The 20,644-nt window shown below is 46.7% G+C and overlaps 1 protein-coding gene across 9 annotated transcripts in view; it reads right to left on the bottom strand.

The window, feature by feature from the left end:
* Window positions 1-20,644, bottom strand: part of LMBR1 (limb development membrane protein 1) — a 116,656-nt gene that overhangs the window by 95,618 nt on the left and 394 nt on the right. For 4 of the 9 annotated variants that reach the window (XM_074315035.1, XM_074315034.1, XM_074315037.1 and 1 more), the window contains exons 2-4: window positions 13,764-13,836; window positions 11,787-11,826; window positions 5,057-5,196 (exon numbers count right to left, since the gene is read on the bottom strand). In XM_074315035.1, the coding sequence (XP_074171136.1) occupies window positions 5,057-5,196; window positions 11,787-11,826; window positions 13,764-13,836 (253 nt within the window). The remainder of the gene's footprint in view (window positions 1-5,056; window positions 5,197-11,786; window positions 11,827-13,763; window positions 13,837-20,644) is intronic. The other 5 variants (XM_074315038.1, XM_074315040.1, XM_074315041.1 and 2 more) reach the window with 3 other exon arrangements.

The following is a 20,644-nucleotide window of genomic DNA, read 5'->3' as shown; positions in this document are numbered from 1 at the left end:
GCACCTTTCCACGTGAGGCCGAGAGCCTGGAAACTGCTCTCTGGGACTCTGTCCCACACAAGGAAATTTGGGAAAGACGCATGCAGAGAAACCTCTCTGAATGGGAAAAAACATGAAGATATGTGTATATCTTCTGCTCACTAAGGAGGACCTCAGCAGAGGAGGATTTTAATAATGAAGTGGATGGATGACCTGTCCATGGGTCCCAGTCAGCCTCTTTCCCCCGCCACCCCTGCATCACCCAATGGGCTCAAAGACAATGTGGCCCTGGTGGCAAGCATGGAGGTGACGCATGGGCTTCCACTCACCAGGCGGACATGGCTGGGGCCACCGCTGAGGGCCCTATCGGCCAGCAGCAGGGACCACCACTGAGCTCCCAACATGGCGTCATTCCACAGGGTGACCCGCCAACTACCTGGTGGCAGGTTGACTGCACTGGCCCCCATCCACCATGGAAGGGGCAGTGTTGTCCTCACTGGAACACACTCCACACATGGATTTGCCTTCTCTGACACCGTGCTTCTGCCAAAACTACCATCCGTGGGCTCCCAGAATGTCCTGTCTACCACGTGTTCTCCCAGCATTGCTCCTGGTCAAGGAACTCACTTCATAGCCAAAGAGTATGGCAGTGAGCCCACACTCGTGGAATCGCTGGTCTTACCGTGTTCCCACCATCCTGAAGCAGCTGCCTTGACAGAATGGCGGGACAGCTCCTGAAGATTCAACTACGGCACCAGCGAGGTGGCACTGCCAGCTAGGTGACTGGCACAAGGCTATCCAGGGGGCTGTATAGGCTCTGCCTCTGCATTCAATATATGGGGGCATTTCTCCCACAGCCAGGAGTCACCGGTCCAGGAATCGGGGGGAGGAACGGGAGTGGCACCACTCCTTAGTCCCCTAGTGACCCACTAGCAAAATTGCTGCTTCCTGCTCCTGCGGCCTTCTGTTCTGCTGGCCTAGAGGTTCCGCTTCAAAGGGAAGAAAGCTTCCACCGGAAGACACAACAGTGACTCAGCCAACCAGCCACCTGAGGCTCCTAACACCTATAATCCAACTGCCAAGGAACGGAGCTCCTGGGCTGGCTGTGGGCACGGACGCTGCCTACCACGGGGAAACTGGACTTCTGCTCCAGTGAGGGCAGGAAAAGCAGGTCTGGAATACAGGAGAGCCCCGCGCGTCTCCTGGTACTCCATGCCCCACGACGAAGGCCAACGGAAAACCATGACAACTCAGTCTAGGCAGGATAACTAACGGCCAAACCCTTTGGAAATAAAGGTCTGGGTCACCCCACCAGGTAAATAGCTGTGACCTTGCTAAAGACAAAGAATAGGCAGTGGAAGAAGGTAGTTATAAATACCAGCTATGACCAGATAAGCATTTCCAGAAATGAGGACTGTAATTGTCACGAGTGATTTCCTCCTTAGTTTGCTATGAATATGTATGTGAGTGTAAGTATAAGATATACATATATATTAAGTCAATATCTTTGTTTTCTTCCCTCTCTTATTCCCTTATCATGTAACATTAGATGTATTCGTTGACTTTGTATCATAGCATGTAAGTATTGTTAACTTTGCAACATAGTATTTAAGTTACGGGCTACCAAGGAGAAGAGTAAACATCACTGGAGAACTCTACCTCCTCTTCTGGGGATGGGGTCAGGGTATTTCCACTTGTATGCAGGACCTTGTTACTGTCTTTACAGAGATTAAATACAGTGTCAAGAGATGGTACAAATGACTGCTAAGGTGACAAGGGGCGGACTTGTAATGGGTAATTTTCTGTGGCAAATTGATGGGGCTGCAGGGTGCCCAGATATTTGATCAAACATTTCTGTCTGGGAAGGTGTTTCTAGAAGAGATTAACATTTGAGTTGGTGGACGGAGTAAAGCGGATTGCCTTCCCCACGTGAGTGGGCCTCACCCCATCTGTTAAAGGCCTGAACAGAACAACAGGGCGGGGTAAGGAAGAGTTATTTGTCTCCGCCCGCCTTCGAGCTGGGATACCGGCCTTCCCTAGCCTCTGGATTCAGACCAGGACTTACAGCACGGGCTCTCCTTGTCCTCAGGCCTGCACATTCGGATTGGAACTACACGATTGGCTCTCTCGGGTCTGCTTTACAGCAATTTGCTCCCATGAATGGTTACAATTTTTTAAAAGCCAAGAAGCAAGTATATCTAAGGTTGACAAACCTCCAATCCTAAAACAATCTAAGGGACTGATAAGCACTCCCTGGGATGTCATCCACAGGTTAAAGAAAACTATAAATTCAGAAAAAAAGATGAATATGAACCTTTACGAAATTCACTACATGCAGCAAAGGAGACCCAGCTCTAGCAAAGACGCCAAAGTAGAAAGAAAGCCGGGGGTCATAAAAGCTTCTAGAATGAGTTCCAGGGCTGACATCCCAGGTCTCCTGAGAATACACTTTGAAGTAATGACATCATTCAGAAGATTCTTCCTCTGAGTCCCCAAGTTCCGGCTGATGTTGTTTACTGGAGGTTAAAGTTACTGTTTTTATATAGTTTATTCATTCAATATTCGTTCACTGGGTGACCACTATGTGGAAAGCACTGGTCCAGGCCCTGACTTGTAAACAAAATAAAATGCCTGAGCTTACATACCTTACCTTACAATGAGAAAGACAGCTGATACAAACATTACTTCCAAAGCTAAGGCCTCAGCACCAAACACATGGCATGTCACGTGTGGGTACCTCTTACTTCCAGGCCATCAACAGAAAAAAGAAACAGCTCTGACTTAGAGTATTTAAAGGTCATTAAGTATAGCATGCAATTTCTAGTTGGTAAAACTGAAAACAAAGACCAGTTCACTTGTCATACTGGTTAACCCGGCTGAGACCACCTGCCCTGCTGGTGAAAACACATGGAGCCCCACCTTCAAGGATAGGCCACAGGGAACTGTGCCAGTCTTCTTCAAAGGTTTTTAGACAACACAGACAAAAACCGTTTTGTATATTATGTTATCTAAGTATTTGTTAGTAACAAACAGCACTGTCATCTAAAAAGAACTCACCAGGAAATCAGAGCCACACTTTCCAGGTTCTTTCCCGCCTTTCCTAACAACCGGTGACTGACTTTTCAGACTTACTTTTTAATGTCCATTTCAGTAACAACCTTAGTTTGCTTATTTGAGTTTTCCAATTGCTAAGCAAGAAAAACAGTAATTTCTTTTTATTCACTTAATAATTAGTCCTAATTTTACTGAATTCATTTGGTCTTCAGAGGATCAATGACTCCATTTGTTTCTTTTCAAGCATGTCAGAAACCACAAGACCAGATTAAAATAGAAGACTAGACTCAAATGTTAAAATTCTTCATGTCAAAAACAGCTTAAGTAATATGAAAGGAAATTGGGAGGAAAATATTTGCAACGAAACTGACAGCTAATTATTTAAAACCACTGAAAAAAATGGGCAGAGAGAATACAGATAGGCAATTCACTAAAAAATATATGTGAATCGCCTAAAATGTACTTTGTAAGTGTCCATCTGCATTAGTAACTAAAGAAATGCAAATTTAAAAGGAGAAATTTTTCATCTATTAAATTTAGTAGGGTTTTTTTTTTAACTAAACACCCAAAATTGGTGAAGATACATTCTGGGACTAAAGACTTTCACATACTACCCAGAAAAGTGAAACTGCTGGTGAAGTTCATAAGGCTTTTTTGATGGATAATCAAGAAATATCTTCTCAAAAACTTTTAAAGTATGCTTACCTGGAAAGGAAATTGCAGAAATTTATCCTAAAGACAAATATTTATTTATTAAGATGTACAATGTAGCTTTTCTAGTTAAAAACTTGGGAACAGCCCATAATTATAATGGCTCTAGGCAATATTGCAACAGTGTAGAAAAGCACTGAACCTCCACTTGGGATGGAGAGGATACAAAGTAACAGTGAGCACAACACGTTCCCCTGGGGGCACCAGCTCTCCCACGTGCATGCACACACCCAGAAAGGCTACAGGCACAGCATCCACAGTAGCTCTCCGCACTGCAGGATTCTGAATAATAACACTTTCTTCTTCCCCATAAATTTTGTTTTCCAAATTTTCCATAGCAAACGTATTTTTTTAAAAATCCATAAAGGGATGAGAGGAAAGGTATGCGTATAAAACTCCAGATGGATCAAACATGTAAACAAAACCATGAAAAAAGGGTGTATTTGTCATATCTCACAAAGGGAAGAATCTTCTAAATACAAAAACAATTAGGGAAACCAAAGGAAGAAAAAGACAGGACAACATAAAAATGTAAAAATTCTGTAAATCAAAAAAGCAAATAAAATTCAAAAGCAAAATAACAACTAGAAAAACGTATTTACAAAAATTGGATAAAAAGTTGATGTGTCTGATACATAGAGATCCCATAATTCAAAATGAGGGAAAAATAAAGAGAAGCAAGGGACTATGAAACATATAAAAAAAATATGCCTTAGACCTCTTCATATATTTTATAAGTTAAAATTAAAATACTCTACCTCACTGAAAATTTCTAGAAAATGGCAGAGTCAAGGCTAGAACGCTATTTGGCTTCAAAGCAATAAACCACGTTGCCTACAGTAAGTCATTCTTTCTTTTAAAGCCACATTACTTTTAAAATTTGTACTTGATGAAAGAGTTCCTCCCCCACCAATCATACATTTTGAAATAACTGAAGAAACTAACAGCAAATAAATAAAATGGAAACCATGGCGACCTTCTTTAGATCTTAAATGGAGGTTGAGTTCTTTGGACGTGTCCAGATAAACCAAACTTTTCTTGCTCAATATTTCAATGAGAATTTACCCATCAAAATCATGGCAAGTATAAAAAACTGTTCCTTGATTAAGTAAAACAGGAAATGTTCCCGCAGCTGACAAGGAATAGGGATGCTAAGTAAAATCTGGTTTGCGGGGTTTTATTAAGGACACAAATGGTTTGTTGGAGGAAGACGCACACCACCAAGGAAAGTACAAAATGGCAACGCTTCAAGTACAGGGCAGGAGAGACTGAAAAACCTTAATTGGTATTATATTAAGAGATATATACTAACCATGAATCAGGGAACCATTCAGCCACTGAATATAGTAGCTGTGAGGAAAAGAAAGCAGGATTTCATTGCTGATTATTGAGAAGGGTAAAAGCAAGACAGCCCCAGCTGAAACCGCTAGAGTGAACGTGCTCAGAAACAACCTGCAAGAGAAGAGAGTCATTGTCACCAGTGAGTGGACAAAGCAAGGAATGTGGAAGTAACTCAAAAAGAACAAATCTCTGAAACTATTTACTCTAATGAGATTCATGTAAGAATTTCATTAAACACATGTAGCTGGAAGACAAATGATTATGTATCATCCTACAAGTTAAACGAGATGAACTCTAAAACTCCTCACTGGGAAAAGATCACTAAATCTAATGAGTAGGCCCTAAAAGATAAACACACTCAAGACAGAGTCCTTCACATATTTTCCATAAAATAAAGTCTCGTTCCTCTTTTAAATTCAAGTATTTATTTCACAATTGCATTTAATTAACAACTTTGGCAATATATGCTAACGGCAATGCAACAACTGTTTCAGGTGAAAAAAATACTTGTGAAATCAGTATGAAAACATAATTATTTCAGGGGGAAAACAATTTACAAAGCCATTGGTCTGCGACCTGTTAAAATGGGTATAGTGTGAATAAATTATACTATTAAACAGTAAATAACTACTAAACAATACTATCAAACAGTATTTAAAACACTATTTTGTCATTTTTTAATACACTATCTCTAACATGTACTAATACACGTATGGAAAGATATCCAAAATAAGTTAAAAAAAAACTAAAGGAAAGCATGGACAATAAAAAACATGTCCTCCCCAAAAAGTGCATCTACCGTGTTTCCACGAAAATAAGACCGGGTCTTATATTAATTTTTGCCCCAAAACACGCATCAGGGCGTATTTTCAGGGGATGTCTTAGTTTTTCATGTACCACAATCTACATTTATTCAAACACAGTCATGTCATCTTCTTCTGGAACATCGTCATAACGTACTTAATGCATCCGTCTGGCTGACGATCTTATTTTCGGGGAAACAAGGTATATCCACAGAAAAATGGAGGTACAAGACAAATCTAGCAGATTATGACAGTCCCATAGGAGAGAGAGATTTTAAGGGCTTTCACATTCTCAGTTACACACGTCTGAAATGTTTGAAATTTTATATCTAATTTTTAAAAGATTTTTTCAAATGGCAAAGAAAAAGGGAACCTCATTAACATTAGAGAGAGAAATTTAATATCAAATATAGGAAGAATCTGAAAATAAATGTGAGAAGGTATAAGAAAAAAATCATACTAACCACCCAAAATACACATCTAAGAGTAGCTTTGAGGCCAGCGCCACCTTGTGGCAACCCACAAAAGTGTTTTCCTACTTAGTAAAAGCCCAAGCCACCACAAAACTCCACGTTCAGTAAATCACAGATAAATTTTGACATGTACACCATATGGGACATACCAAAACTACAATTCAAATCAGACACGGGAGAAGTCTTGTAAGTGGCTTTGCTGAATGGACATTTCCCAGGAAAAGCACGAGGACTGTCTTCGTCCCAGGGGGCCACTGCCCACTGTGCCAGTGGCCAGCCCGTGACCTCACGCAAGCTTCTTCAGTTTTGTCCTCACAAGTCTCGGGGGAAGTTGTCCTGTTCACTCATTCTGTCCTTCCAAAGCTGAAACTAAGGCCAAGTCCACAACCCCCACGCCAGGCCCTGCACAGCCACCCAACGCATTTTTCCAGACCCTTCTCTTGCCACAAGAGTCCCACACACAGGCAGACTTACCTAACCTCCTCGTACCCCAAATGGCAGTGGGTCCCACGGCTCGGGGCCCTGGGGCACAGTGGGCTCTCTCCCTAGCGTCCCCCTTTACTTCATTTGCCCTGGGAAGCTTTTCATTGCTCAGCGTCTCCCTTCTCGCTCCCGTCAGTAAAGGCAGAACCCTTCCACTTGGCTCCCATGACTCCGACCACACACCCAGCAAGGAAGGCCAACCAGTTTCCAAACCAAACCTGGGACCTGCTATAAGCTTCCGAGGGTAAACAGAAAAAGTAAAGTCACAAATGACCCGGGAAATCCTGAATATATGCAGTTCAGGATTTTAACTGTCATGCTGGCTCTTTCAGCAAGACTTCTAGAATCTATGGCACTTGAGGTATTGTTTTTGGGCCTAGAGGTACAAACACAATAATCCCATCCTCCCTGACGGCCTTGAGTAGCTACAAGGAGAGCCATTCATAAAGGTAGATGTGCTGGAGATAAATGCTGGCAAGGGGTCCTTACGGTACAGCCCTGAGTCGAATGGGAAAAGGGTAGTGGTCAGTTAGGATGCAACTCTGAAAAGTGCCCCCTAGGAATTGAAGAAGTTTCCGTAATGCCTCCTTCTAACACGTAGCGGACTCTGTGGACACAACCCACAGGACTTCTGGGGGTGGGGTGAGAGCGGGGTCAAGGATGACTGAGTTTTCAGCCTGAGGGTGGCAACGGTCCAGTGGTATCAACTGCAACGGAGCCGGCTGGCGGGAAAGTAAGGGCATGGGGAGCCTGGCACGTCCATGAAACGAGGCCACAGAAGCGGACTCTGTGTTTGTCACTGCAGGCTCCCAGGAGGTCTACCCCACCACTGGTCACATTCTCTCTGATCACTGGTCAGGGTGGGGTCTGCCAGGGCCCTCCAATCCCAGGTTACTCTTCCCATTGAGAAGTATTGCCTGGGAAGCTAAGCTTGAAACTAGGAAAATATCCTGAGCCTCGTCAAAGAAGTTATTCATGTATTGATTTCCATCAGTACGACTCGACACTGTTTTGTTTGATTCTGTGTAGGATCCATGACAATCACGACTTTGAAGCTCAGACTGTCCCTAATTTGGTGTGAAAGCCCTCAAGGCCTTCTGAGTCTTGTTGACATGCCCGCCATCATTCATTCTGGCACGACGATATGTACAAAATGACCTGGAACTGTCCCTACCCCAGCCCTGCGCCCATCTTTCCCCAAGGAGCCCTGGTTCCTTTGAGTGGGAAGCTGTATGTAGAAGTGAAGGCTTGGGTGCTCTTGGGCCTGGCGCTCCCAGGCACTCTCAGTGGGCAGCAGGCCAAGGCTCGTAAGTGTGCTATGCATGCATGCGCGCGTGAACACAGACACACAGACACACACACAAACACACACAGTCACGTCTGCATCTGCTTCCTCTGTCGGCACTGAGCACGCTGAGTCCACACCGCTACCTCCAGCTGCACTGCAAGAGCTCAGTGCTCACGTTCGTTGTCTCCCTCTCCCCTAGCTGTGACTGGTGTCCATCACCCGAATGGACCAACCCTGTGTGGTCAGTCTCCCATCACACTGCCTCCCCCCACCTTCGCAGAGCTGTCCTCCTGTCCAGGTGGTTCCCCATATTGGACTGTCCTGCCCATGGACACCTTCCCTCTCCATCTGAGCTCTGACACCCATGCCAGGCCATCTGTCTGGAGACACCCTCCTCAGTCTGCTTGGGCTGTGCCATCCTGCACAGATGCCCTCCCTGCCCTGTGTGAGATCGGACTCCCTGTGACAGAGTGCCCCTACCCTCCTCACCCCCTTGGGACAGAACTCATGCCAGGATTTCCTCTGCAGGGAAACGTCCCTCTCCCTCTCAAATCCTGAGAGCCCACACCTGGCCACCCTCTTGGCTCTGACACTGTGCCAGACTTCTCTCCTGCTTGGCTCACAAGCCATCCTTAAAGCAGTGTCACCAACCAGGCACTGTATTTGTATATGGACTGCTTTGATCCAAATCAATCAAATCAGAACTAGCTGAGAGCAGCCCTCAGAAAGTGCCATTTCTGGTTGAGAAGGGCAGAGGGAGTTCCTTTGGGGGCCAGAGCAGGGAGCAAGCACAGTCAGCGTGGGGCCTCTGTCACGTGGCCACGCAGGGCGGCGATCGATCACCTGCACTTGAGAACCTGTCTGAGGACCCACTTTCCTCCTGAGGCTCAGCCTCTGGTGTCTCTTCCTCTTCAGTGCCCCACATCTCCCTTCAGTGGGAGGAACTAAGACAAGGAAAGAGAGCTGAGTTCAAGCCCACGATGCAGCAAACACCCCCCCAGATAGTTTAGCATGTCATTTAGTCCATGCGTGGGCTCTACAGAGCAGGGGGAGACCTACCTCTCATACGGAAAACATGAATCTTTGCTCCTGTCTCTTCTGGACCCGGGGTAATCTTGAATCAGAATTTGAACCCGGGTCTGCCTCACTCTTTAGTTCTCACTCATTCCATCACAGAAGGAAACCAAGGCAGTGAAAGACAAAGGTCAGTGGGTGGGGGCCGGGGCCACAGGTCAGCCTCCTTCTCGCGGGTGCCCCTCTCCTCCACGCCGCCCTCCTGACTTTACAGTGAGAGCACACCCGTCCACCTTCGGGAAGGGGAGTCTGTGCGCAGGGCTGGATGCAGAGGACCAGAGCCCTGGGACGTGCGCCGCCAGCCCCGTGCTAAAGCGTGGCAGGCAATGTCACCCTGCCATAAAACACACTGCGGGGGCAGGAGCCGGTGACATGCTCTCGTGTGTCTATCAATTATTGATGTTCAAATGCATTTAGGCAAACGCACCACCCGAGTGGAGCACAGACCCAGGGGGCAGAGGCGTATGTCATAGCCTCTATGCGCGAGAGGGTTGCACTGCAGAAGAATTAATGAATTACTGTGCGCTTCAGTCGGCCTGTCAGCACAGCGGCTTTTTCAAGTAAGCGAAGCTGACTGTTTTGTTTCTACAGGAGCAGTACCTGAGACAACGATGAGTCACGTAAGAATTTTCACAGCGCCATGGTGCTAGGACTGAAACTAAAACCCCCACTCCGGTAAATTAAAATCATCAACTTACAGGCCTAAGTTTTAAACCCATACAGCAAGAACACCCAGTATGGGGCAGCCAGATGGCTCAGCTGGTTAGAGCGCGAGCAAGGTTGCTGGTTCAATTCCCACATGGGATGGTGGGCTGCGCCCCCAGCAACTAAGATTGAAAACATTGACTGGACTTGGAGCTGAGCTGCGCCCTCCACTAGATTGAAGGACAACGACTTGGAGCTGATGGGCCCTGGAGAAACACACTGTTCCCCAATATTCCCCAATTAGAAAAAAATTTATAAAGAAAAAAAAATAAGCTGTTTAAAAAAAAAAAGAATTCCCACTATGAAATGAAGTTACAGTTGTTTGCCCTAGGGTGTTTAAAATAATTTAATTACCAAGTAAAGCAGATTTATACTCATTTTCAGTTACGAATCAAATCAGCCCTGTTTGTTTATTAGCTGAAAGTTTTTGCTTTCTTACTGAGGTAAAATTCACATAAAATGAACCATTTTAAAGTGAACAATTCCGTGGCATTTAGTGCACTCACGGGGTTGTGTAACCACCACTTCTGTCTGGTTCCAGGACCTTGTCATCACCCCAAAATAAAGCCCCACAGCCATGAAGAACTTGCCCCCCACCTCTCCTCTCACCCCCATCAGACTGCTTTTGCTGCATTTCCTTTTCTGGATGCTTCCATAATGAACTCACACACTGTGGCCTTTTGTGCCGGGCTTATCTCAGCAGCACGTTTAGAGGGACACCCATCTCGTAGCGTGTCAGCATTTCACCCCTTTTCATGGCAGAGTGACATCCCAGGGCAGCGAAAGCACGTGAGTGCGTGGGCACACGCAGTCTCTGTCTCTGCCCGCATCATAGCCTGACACTGACCTGAAGGAATATCAGACGGGCCACCCCAGCTGACGACTGGCCTGTCATCTTCCGAGGTGTGAATGAGGCCAGGGCAGCGGAGGAAACATGAAGCCATGTCCCAGGGTGCCTGCCTGCGAGTACCGGGCCTGACAGCGGCCTGCACTGTGGCTCTGCACTGGCGCCTCCTGCTGCAAGGACACCATGGGGACAACTGGGAGCTGCAGTGGAGCACGACGGGTGTCAGTGCGAACCTCACCAATCTGACGCTCGAATGCTAGATTCACAGGCGAACGCTGTTCAGAAATCAGACGTGGAAATCTCCTGAGGAAATGGACCTTCCGGTCCGTAACGTCTCCAACAGTTCAGTGAAAAAAAGCTCTTTGCATCATATTTCTAATTTCCCTGTAAATTTGGGACTGTTTCAAAAAAATTTTAAAGTATCAGTAAAAACAATCCTGGGATACAGATACCCTCCTATATAGTCTGTCTGTGTAATTTCAAATTTTAATCAAGCAAAATCTGATAGAAAGGAATTCACTGCTTTCCATCTAGTTTGAGTCCTCAGAAAAATGAAAGGGCATTTATTTCAATCACATATCATCAGCGTACGTAAGCAGAAGGGAGCTCGAGGGTACCTGTAAAGCCCATCTCCTGCTCACAGCAGGTCAATGTCCACTTAACCAGACCACGTCGGCCCCCACTTCCAAAGCCAGCACACATTTCTCCGCAGACCATTCAAACAGCCAAGAGCTTTCTTTCTTATGGCCCAGCAATTTCCCCAACCTGAAGCCCATTTCCTGGTTGAATCTTCTGAACATAAAATCTGTCGGCTCCTTAAACAACTACTGTTAATAGGAGACGATCACTCCCCAGTTATCCGCGCCTATCTGCCTCTGTGCGCTTTCCAGGACAGGGTTAACCCATGGAAGTGTTATAATACTTCAGGTGAACTTTTTCCCACATTTCTGCCCAAAAGGTAGAATTAAAGGCTGAGAATTTATGACATCAGAATTAAAAACAGAACAATGGGACTTGAGAATACATACGAAATCCTGTTGACGACGGCATCTTCATCTTCTTGTTCATCTGCAAAAATGTTTAAGGTATTAATATTCTGGTATCTTCCAACAAAATGCTTCATTAACTTATTAAAAACATAAAGAAGCAATTATTGAAGGGAAACCATTTTCAAATAGTACTGTGTTTATTTCAACACAGATCTAAATTTAAATCTCACTAAATGAGCTAGGATAGCATATAATTAGAGAATACTGTTTTGATTAATCAAAAAATCCTGATTAGTGAAATGCCCATATGTAAATTAAAATGTTCCAAATAGTCAGTGCTCAAGAAAATAAAAGTTAGTAGAACCTCAGGACCCTATCAAGTTTATTATAATACAATGTAAGTGAAATTGCTAATGAATGAAATTTTCTGGTCGACAAAAGTTAAAACAAAAATGTTTACTGTAAGATTAACACCAGGACCTTCGAACTCGTGTACTTCTCTACATTGGAGTTTGCCACTGGGAACGGCATTAACGAGGACGCTCGGGAACCAACCTGAACCTGCGTGGATGCCGTGGCCCCTACAGTGCGTCTTACTGTTCAGGCTACAGACACGAATGCGTCAAGTTTCGTGTATCTTTTTAGGTAGCAGATGCTCGCTCGCCCGCCCCTCTCCCTGCATCTCACGGCGGTCACCATCCCCTTTGTCCTCCCGCGTAAACTTCCCAGCCAAGGAAACTGGGCTCTAATCACAAGAACGCTGCGCAGCACCGGCCCCTGCTCCCCTCACTGCCTCGCTGGGGCTGTTGTCAGAGGCTCCTGCTGTGCGCCCTCAATCTGCGTGCCACCCGCTCCCGTGGCAGTGGCACATCTGGGCCATTCTTTTAGTCCGTCTCCATCTTAACTACAGGTACCCAAAACAGCTGTACAACAAGAGGGACCACAAAACAACATAGCACAGCTAATTGTTATAGTGCTGTGCCCACATCCCAAAACTATCAAACCATGAAGACTGCTTTCCTATCTCCACGGCCACTTCAGTTCTGTGCCCAACACTTTAGCAACTAGAGCCAGAGCCCTCATACCCCTCCCTGTGACTGCTCTAAAATGCACCTACCACAGCTCCAATTTTCCTGGTCATCATCCCCTAACTTCCCCAAAACAACGCTTTATATTCATTTATTATCTCTCTCTCTCTCTCCTGTGGCCATAGTCTATGGAAGCTTATGCCAAAACATCTTTAAAAATGGCTAAGATACTGTCTTGGATCCCAGGACTTCAAAATTTTGAGAGATTATAAACCCCCAGGGGGATGTCAGTGCGGTCAGAGCCCAGGACTGAAGTGACACACTAGAGCAAGTGTCATTCCTGACTGCTCTCAAACACCTGACAAGTGTAATGTGACAACGTAATAAATCTTTAACATGTGAAATCCTTAAGTATTCATACAGCACCTACTATTAGCCCAGACTCACAGGTAGAAAATCCTGTGATTTCTAGAAAATTAACAGAAGGCAGTAAGGCAACTGCTTAGGTACTTATAAAACCCTGGCAAAAAATCTGTGAGATAATCAGCAGAAAGTTCATTTTTTAAAAAAATAACTATATAGTGGTCCCTCTGGCGAGATAAGATATCCATGAAACAATAAAAGGATATGGAGACTCTGAACGCTGCATCACCTCAGAGAAAGAAAGACGTTCTGGAAGTCTAAGCGGATGGGCTGAGGTGTGCAAATTCAGGGCCAGTCACAAGGAACCACATAGGCTTAGCAGCTCCGAATTTCCCAGCTACGGAACAGCCGGACAAAAGAATGCGATAAACAAGGGCTCAGGCCGAAGAGGACGACCCCACAAGTAGTCAGACTCCCTGCAGGTTATTTTTAGTGCTCTTAGTACCAGGCAACTGCTTGCTGCAGCCACGGGCACGCAGCATATACTGCCACCCTGTCAGGCACTTGCCATGCCTCGGCCACCTGGCATGAGAATCAAAGTTTTCGTTACAATGTTTCTACTTGCCTGATTTTCTCTTGTATCTTGTGATGATGAAGTAGGAAACGATGTAGAGAACGGCAAAAAGAAGGAAACATATCTGAAAGGAAGCAAATTTGACAGATCACTTACAGTGTTTGCATTTTTTTTTTAAGTAATAGAAGATACATCTTTGGTAGTTATAGGAAAAAAAGATTTAACCTATTACAAACTAAACATTTTAGATATTTTGCTAATATAAAGTTTGGATGAAATATTAATTTATATGAACTAGTCAGTTACCCCAGTTTAATACTATTCCAGAGAAAACAAAAAAGCTCAATGAAGATTTTTCTTTTCATAACTTAACCAAATTGTTTTCAAAGTCATGTGAAGTGTAAAAAACCATTATGTCAGCAACAATTCTGAAAGATAAAGTCAATGAGAAGCTACCATACCTACCAAATACTATACCGTACTACTATAAAGCTTCAATGACATTTAAAGAGTGTGCTGGCACCAAAACATGACAGATCAACAAAACAGATTCTATTACATAAAAATTTACGTAATATGGTTACACATCCAACAGGCATCACTTAATAAATGGAGGGGGGAAATAATCATTCAGTCAACACAGCATAACAGAATAAACAGCAGTTGAACAAAAGACTTTAATATTAAATTCCATTTAATTTCTATCAGATCCAGGGGAGACAGGCAGGCAAACAAGGACGGGCCGAGGAACAGGAGACCACACTACAGTCAAAGAGCGAGTGTGCAGGAATAAAGGCTCATTAGCGCTGTGGGTCACAGTGGAATGTTTTGAAGACTCTCGAGTGGAAGCATCCCAGGTGATACAATGAGGGTATGCGTGGATTTCTGAAGGTGGGCACACGACTGAGAATGACCTTGGACTACACGGTGGACATGCACCACCCCACGTGATCCAGGAAACGACATACTGAGGATGGAGAGGAAGACTGAGCTTCCCCCAGTACACACGGGAGAGTGACAGACAATCCTGACAGTGGCCACAGCAGCAGTCAGGGGCACCAAAGTGGCCTGCTGCAGGGATCCTGCCCGGAACTCCAGGGGGTAAGCGAGTGTGAACACCAGCACCCCACCCGGAGATGGGCCAACAAGGCAAGCCCCGTATTGGTGAAGAAATGTAAACAGAGGGGTCTTCTAGGAGGTGGGCACCAGGGGAAGCTGTTTACAAGGGCATGGCATCTGAGAAGGGCTGGAAGAGCCCTGGAAAGAGGAGTGATGCACAGAAACACCGGGAGTCATGAGCTCGAGTCCCCCTGACAGAAGGAAGGAGTCAGCAAAAGCTGACAAGGGAGCAGCAGGTAGGAGGCAAAAGGGACGCATCCTGAAAGCTGTCTAGGAAAAGGGAATTCCCAACTGTGCCAGACACTGTTGACAGGCTGAGAACTGACCGTGGATTTGGCAACATGGAGGCCATTGCGACCTTGACAAGACTTGTTTTTCTGGAGGCGTGGAGGCAAAACCCTGACGGACATAGATTAAGAGAGAAGAACTGGAAACAAATTAAGTAGACAGTTCTTTCCAGGAGTTTATGGTAATGGAAAGCGTAAGAAATGTGAAGAAGGTTATTTATTTATTTATTTTTTGGGAAATTCTTAGCCGGTGTCTTTTTTTTTTAGATTTTATTGGGGACGGGGAACAGGACTTTATTGGGGAACAGTGTGTACTTCCAGGACTTTTTTCCAAGTCAAGTTGTTGTCCTTTCAATCTTAGTTGTGGAGGGTGCCATTCAGCTTCAAGTTGTCCTTTCAGTCTTAGCTGTGGAGGGCGCAGCTCAGCTCCAGGTCCAGTTGCCCTTTCTAGTTGCAGGGGGCACAGCCCACCATCCCTTGCAGGACTCAAGGAGTTGAACCGGCAACCTTGTGGTTGAGAGCCCACTGGTGCATGTGGGAATTGAACCGGCAGCCTTCGGAGTTAGGAGCATGGAGCTCTAACCGCCTGAGCCACCGGGCCTGCCCAAGAAGGTTATTTTTAAGATGGGAGAAGTTACAGGTGGTTGTAGCAATAATACAGTAGAGAAAATTTACTGATGCCAGAAAGGAGAGGGAGACCGGCTGAGGAAACGCGCTCAAGCCACAGGGCTGGACATAAACTCATCCACGGGAGAGACTAGCACAAGCAGAGACGGAACACGGAGCTCCTCACAGGTAGGAAAGAGGGGAAGTGGTGGAGCCTGCTGGCTTCCATCTTCTCAGTGAAACAGAAGCCTGCTCATGGAGTGGGAGGGTGGGAGAGTACCCGGAGCAGAGAAACACACCAGACTGAGAGGCATGGTCAGATGCAGTGGCCTGTAAAGCCCCAGGCCAGCCCAAGCCAGAATTCCAAGCAGCGCGGGTGGCCCAGTGACACCTTAGAACATGACAGCACTTCTCAGACCCTGAGGCGATGCAGGCAGGGTCCCCAAGAAACTTCAGTGGCCTGATTCTGACACACGCCCTGTTCTCTCTTCTCCCCGTTAGAGCCTATACCTGCAGACTTCCCCTTTTCACCTCCCACTCACTCTTCCCGCCACTAACCCCACTTCACACCCGCGGACCGACTCCCAGTGCTCTGGCAGGGGTCAGTAACAATCCAACGGCCAAGCTGCACTTTCTTGTGAACACTGAGCTCTATGCAGCGATTTCCACGCCAACAGGCTTCCTCCTGATGGTTCTCCCAACCTCCAGCACTCGCTTCCCTTCTCCTGGCAGCCTTTAGACGTTATTCTTCTCCACTTCCTGGGCTGGGCCAGAAATCCCTTCTCATTCCACAAGCTCTTCACAGATAACCTCAGCCGCCTGGGATTTAACCCCGAACCCCCAGAAATCCCGGGACCACTGCCTAAGAACCACTGCTTTAGGGTATTAGCAAGGCGGAGTGGCTGGAAACCTAAGTAGCTCGGGAGGAAAGTGAAAGCGAGGACCCAGGACGGATGGGAGTGGAGGTTCATGGTGAAGCAGCTGCAATTAAAGAACTTGACCGAGGAAGCTGGAAGAAGAGAAGGTCGTGGTTAAAGGATGTTCCAGGATTTTCAATTCATTTTTAAAGGCGGAGAGCAGTAGTTACAGGCACTCAGGAAGTTGGTGCAGAAGTGGTGAATGAGAAGGATGAAAGTTAATGGAAGAAAGGAAATCAAGGAAGTAAAGTGCGTGGCATGCAATGGAAAGACCAGTGGGAAGCAACTCATTCAAGAGTAGAAGTAAGACTCACAATTACAAAAGCAAACGTATTATTAATTTGGAAATAAAAGCTACCCACAATGAAAATAAAAATTCTACTATAACAGACAGGACAAAAACCACACAACTGGTGGGACCAGAAGCAGGAGCCCCTCTAAATGAGAGTGTCTTTAGAGAGAGACAGACCCACAGGGACGAGTGACACGAAAGCAAGCCGGATGACAGCTCCTGTCCTCCTACATCCAGGGCGACGAAGGGAAATCCCTCGCCCAAGGGAGAAAATCACCAGAACTGGCAAGGACCGGCTGATGGGAGGGAGAGCTCTCCTGGCTCCCTGGCTCCTCGGCTTGTAGCCCCTTCCTCCACCTCGTGCAGCGTCCCACCCTCTGCTGGTCACAGCTCCTTCTCTCACCTGCCACTCCTGCCTCCCTCTCATAAGGACCCTGGGGATCACCCTCCACTCACTCAGGTGATATAGGATGACAGCCCCCTTCACCTGACCACATGTGCAGTCGCTTCTGCCACGAAGGCTGACACATTCACAGGCTGCGGGGACTACCACGAGGTAATTACCACGAGGACATCCTCATGGGCCACTGGACTGCCTACCAAGGGAAACTGACTGAACCCGGTTTAGAAACTCAAGGACAGAGACTCGTCTATCCCTCTGTCCCTCTCCTGCTCGCTCTCGTTATGACAGCCTCCCGTCTGTGGGCTATTGCATCTGCATCCACTCCACTACTCCACTGTATGACTCTATGACCGCATGAGAGAGAGAAAAGCAGCCAGCCTGCCGCGCTGCTTACTGGGACTGTAAAATGGTGCAGCCACTGGGAAACGGTGACAGGTCCTCAGGACAACCTTGTGGGCCAGCAATCCCACTCTGGGTATTTATCTAAAAGAACTGAAAGATCTCAAAGAGACATTTGTACACCGATGTTCAGAGAATCATTCACAACAGCCAGGAGACAGCCCAAGTGTCCATCGATGGATGAGTGGACAAGCCAAATGTAGTCTCTCCATACAATGGGATATTAGCCAGCCTCAGAAAAGAAGGAAATTCTGATATGTGCGATGACACGGATGAAACTTGAAAACGTTATGCTAAGTGAAATAAGCCAGTCACAAAAAGACAAATACTGTATGACTCCACTTACAGGAGAGACCTGGAATGGCCAAATTCATAGCGACAGAAAGCAGAAGGGAAGTTAACCGGCTGCCGGGGGCGAGGGAGGAACAGGGAGTTTTTGAGCCCTGAGGACAGTTTCCATTTGGAATGACGACAAAGTTCTGGAGATGGGCAGTGGTCATGATAGCACAACAATGTGAATTTACTGCATGCCACTGAAATATGCACTTAACAATGGTGACTTGTAACTCACTACGCTTGGTCACTGTCTGCCCTGGGTCTGTGGAGGGTGGAATACACTCACCACCGAGGGGTGCCAGTCCTGAGGAAGTGTGGGTGGAGAGGGGCAGAACTAAGGGACTCTAGAATCAGTGCCAAAATTGAGTGGTTTCCAGGGTAGGAGACAAAAGTAATAAAGCTCCTGGGTACTATGCTATGGGTCCCTTTCTAAACCCTAATACCTAATTAATTAAAATTAAAGCCAAAAACAAACAGACCGATGGAACAGCATAGAGTTCAAAATCAAACCCCACAAATATACAGTTACCTAATCTATGGCAAAGGTCATAGATGGTGCTGAAACAATGGGACATCCACGTGAAGAAATATATATGACTCCTACCTCACAGCATACACATGAAATACACTGCAAATGGACTGCAGATCTCAGTGGGAAGAGCAAATCAATAAAGCGTTTAGGGAAAAGCACAAGCGAACACCTTTATAACCTTGGACTAAGCAAAGGGACATAACACAAAAAAGCACTGACCATAAAAGAAAAAAATTTGATAAAGTGAACTATATTAAAAGTAAGAATTTCTGCTCATCAGAAGATATCATTCAGTGAATGAAAAGGCATCCACAAAATGAAAAAAAACAAAGACCTAGACATCATATCCAGCATACATAAAGAACTCTTGCAAACGGTTTATAAAAGATATATAAACTAATTTATAAAGGGGGAAAAAACTCAACGCTACTTCACAAAAGATTTCCAAATGACCAATAAACATGAAAAGGTGCTCAAGTCCATTAATCATCAGGGAAATGCAAAGAAAATGTTTTGTGTAATAAATGCTATGACACACTTACTAGAGCAGCTAAGACAACAGAGAAGAGAAAGTGCTCAGTGCTGTACAGACGGGAAGCAAGCTGGTGGGAGCGGAACCCTGTCCAACCCCGTTGGCAACGGCATTAACAGTACAGACGAACAAGAGCACAGCCCATACCTACTAGCAGTTCCTAGGTCTACACCTGACAGAAATGCGTACAGATGTTCACCAAAAAACATGGACAAGAATATTCCTAGGCAAATCTGGAAACCACGGAAGGGCCCACCAACAGTGAAATAAAAATGAGTTATGCTGTGACCACACAACTGCAGCATTGAGAATGAATTATGCCCACACACAATACAAAGGAACTTCACAAACACTGTTGAGTGAAAGAAACCAGACCCAGAACTGTGCACGCTACAAGTTTTCATTTATGTAATGGTGCAAAACTAATCTATTAGCACGGGGACAGTGGTTACTCTTGGTGAGGCAGAGTAAGGGGACAGGAACAAGGTGGGCCTCTGGGGTGCTAGTGACAGTCTGCTTCTCAGTCTGGGTCAGGATTACACGGGTGAGTTTAGAGAAAGGCTTCAAGCCGTACACACGTGCTTATGCACTTTTCTGTTTGTTTGAGCTTTAATTTAAAAAATTAAAATTAAACGAGATATATGCTATGTCCAACCCCACTGGCTCAGACTTTATGTCCTCTTTACTCTAAGGAATCACTTGGCGACGTGAGTCTCAATTTTCAAGATGAAGAACTACACAAACGAGGCAATTCTAAGCCAGAATGTTGTCACCTCAGAACAAGAGTGTGACTGGGTTAGAAGGGGGGGGGTACGGTTTCGCACCGCTAAGGACACACAAACACACACGGTCACAGCGTGTCCTGGTGCCTCGCGACAAGGAAAAGCAAGCGGCTTGCTCAGGCCACGCCTGCTCCGCGACCCCTGCCGCACAGGCCACCCCGGAGCACGACAGGGAGGCCGCCCTAAGAAGTCGCCCAGAGCACCGTGCACTGTTGCTCGGCCCTCAGTCCCAGGAGTCGCGGGTCCGCCCCCCAACACAGGAGGTTCCGGACTCAGTGCAGGTGGGGCTGGAGGGCGACGGGGCGAGGGACCGAGCGGAAGGCACACGCCAACTGGGACGCGATGAGCAGCGGGGCTGCGGCGCTCGCTGCTCCGCAGGGACCGGGACGCCGCCCGCACGGCGCCCAGCCCGAGCGTGGTCCTCGCCAGCGCCGGCGAGGGGCGCACAGGCCCCGCCAGACACCCGCACGTCCACGCGGCCACCCGCCAGGCCGCCGGGCGCGGGCACGCGAGCCCTCGGCAGCCGATCCGGGAGGGCACGGCACGGCCAGGGCGCAGGTGGCACCGCAGCGTTCCCCGTGGGCCCACAGCTGACGCGTCCGCACCGCGCGCGGCGCCCCGGGAGGAGAGCGGGTGGGCGCGGGGCCGGGGGCGGGGCCCGGGGCGGGAAGCCGCGCAGGTGGCAAAGGGGAGGCCGCCGCGGGGCTGGGGGCGACTGGGGCGGAGG

The sequence above is a fragment of the Rhinolophus sinicus genome, linkage group LG11, assembly GCF_036562045.2.
Source record: "Rhinolophus sinicus isolate RSC01 linkage group LG11, ASM3656204v1, whole genome shotgun sequence".
Classification (NCBI taxonomy): Eukaryota; Metazoa; Chordata; class Mammalia; order Chiroptera; family Rhinolophidae; genus Rhinolophus; species Rhinolophus sinicus.
Note: the sequence above shows the minus strand (reverse complement) of the source record. Positions and strands in the feature narration are given on the sequence as shown.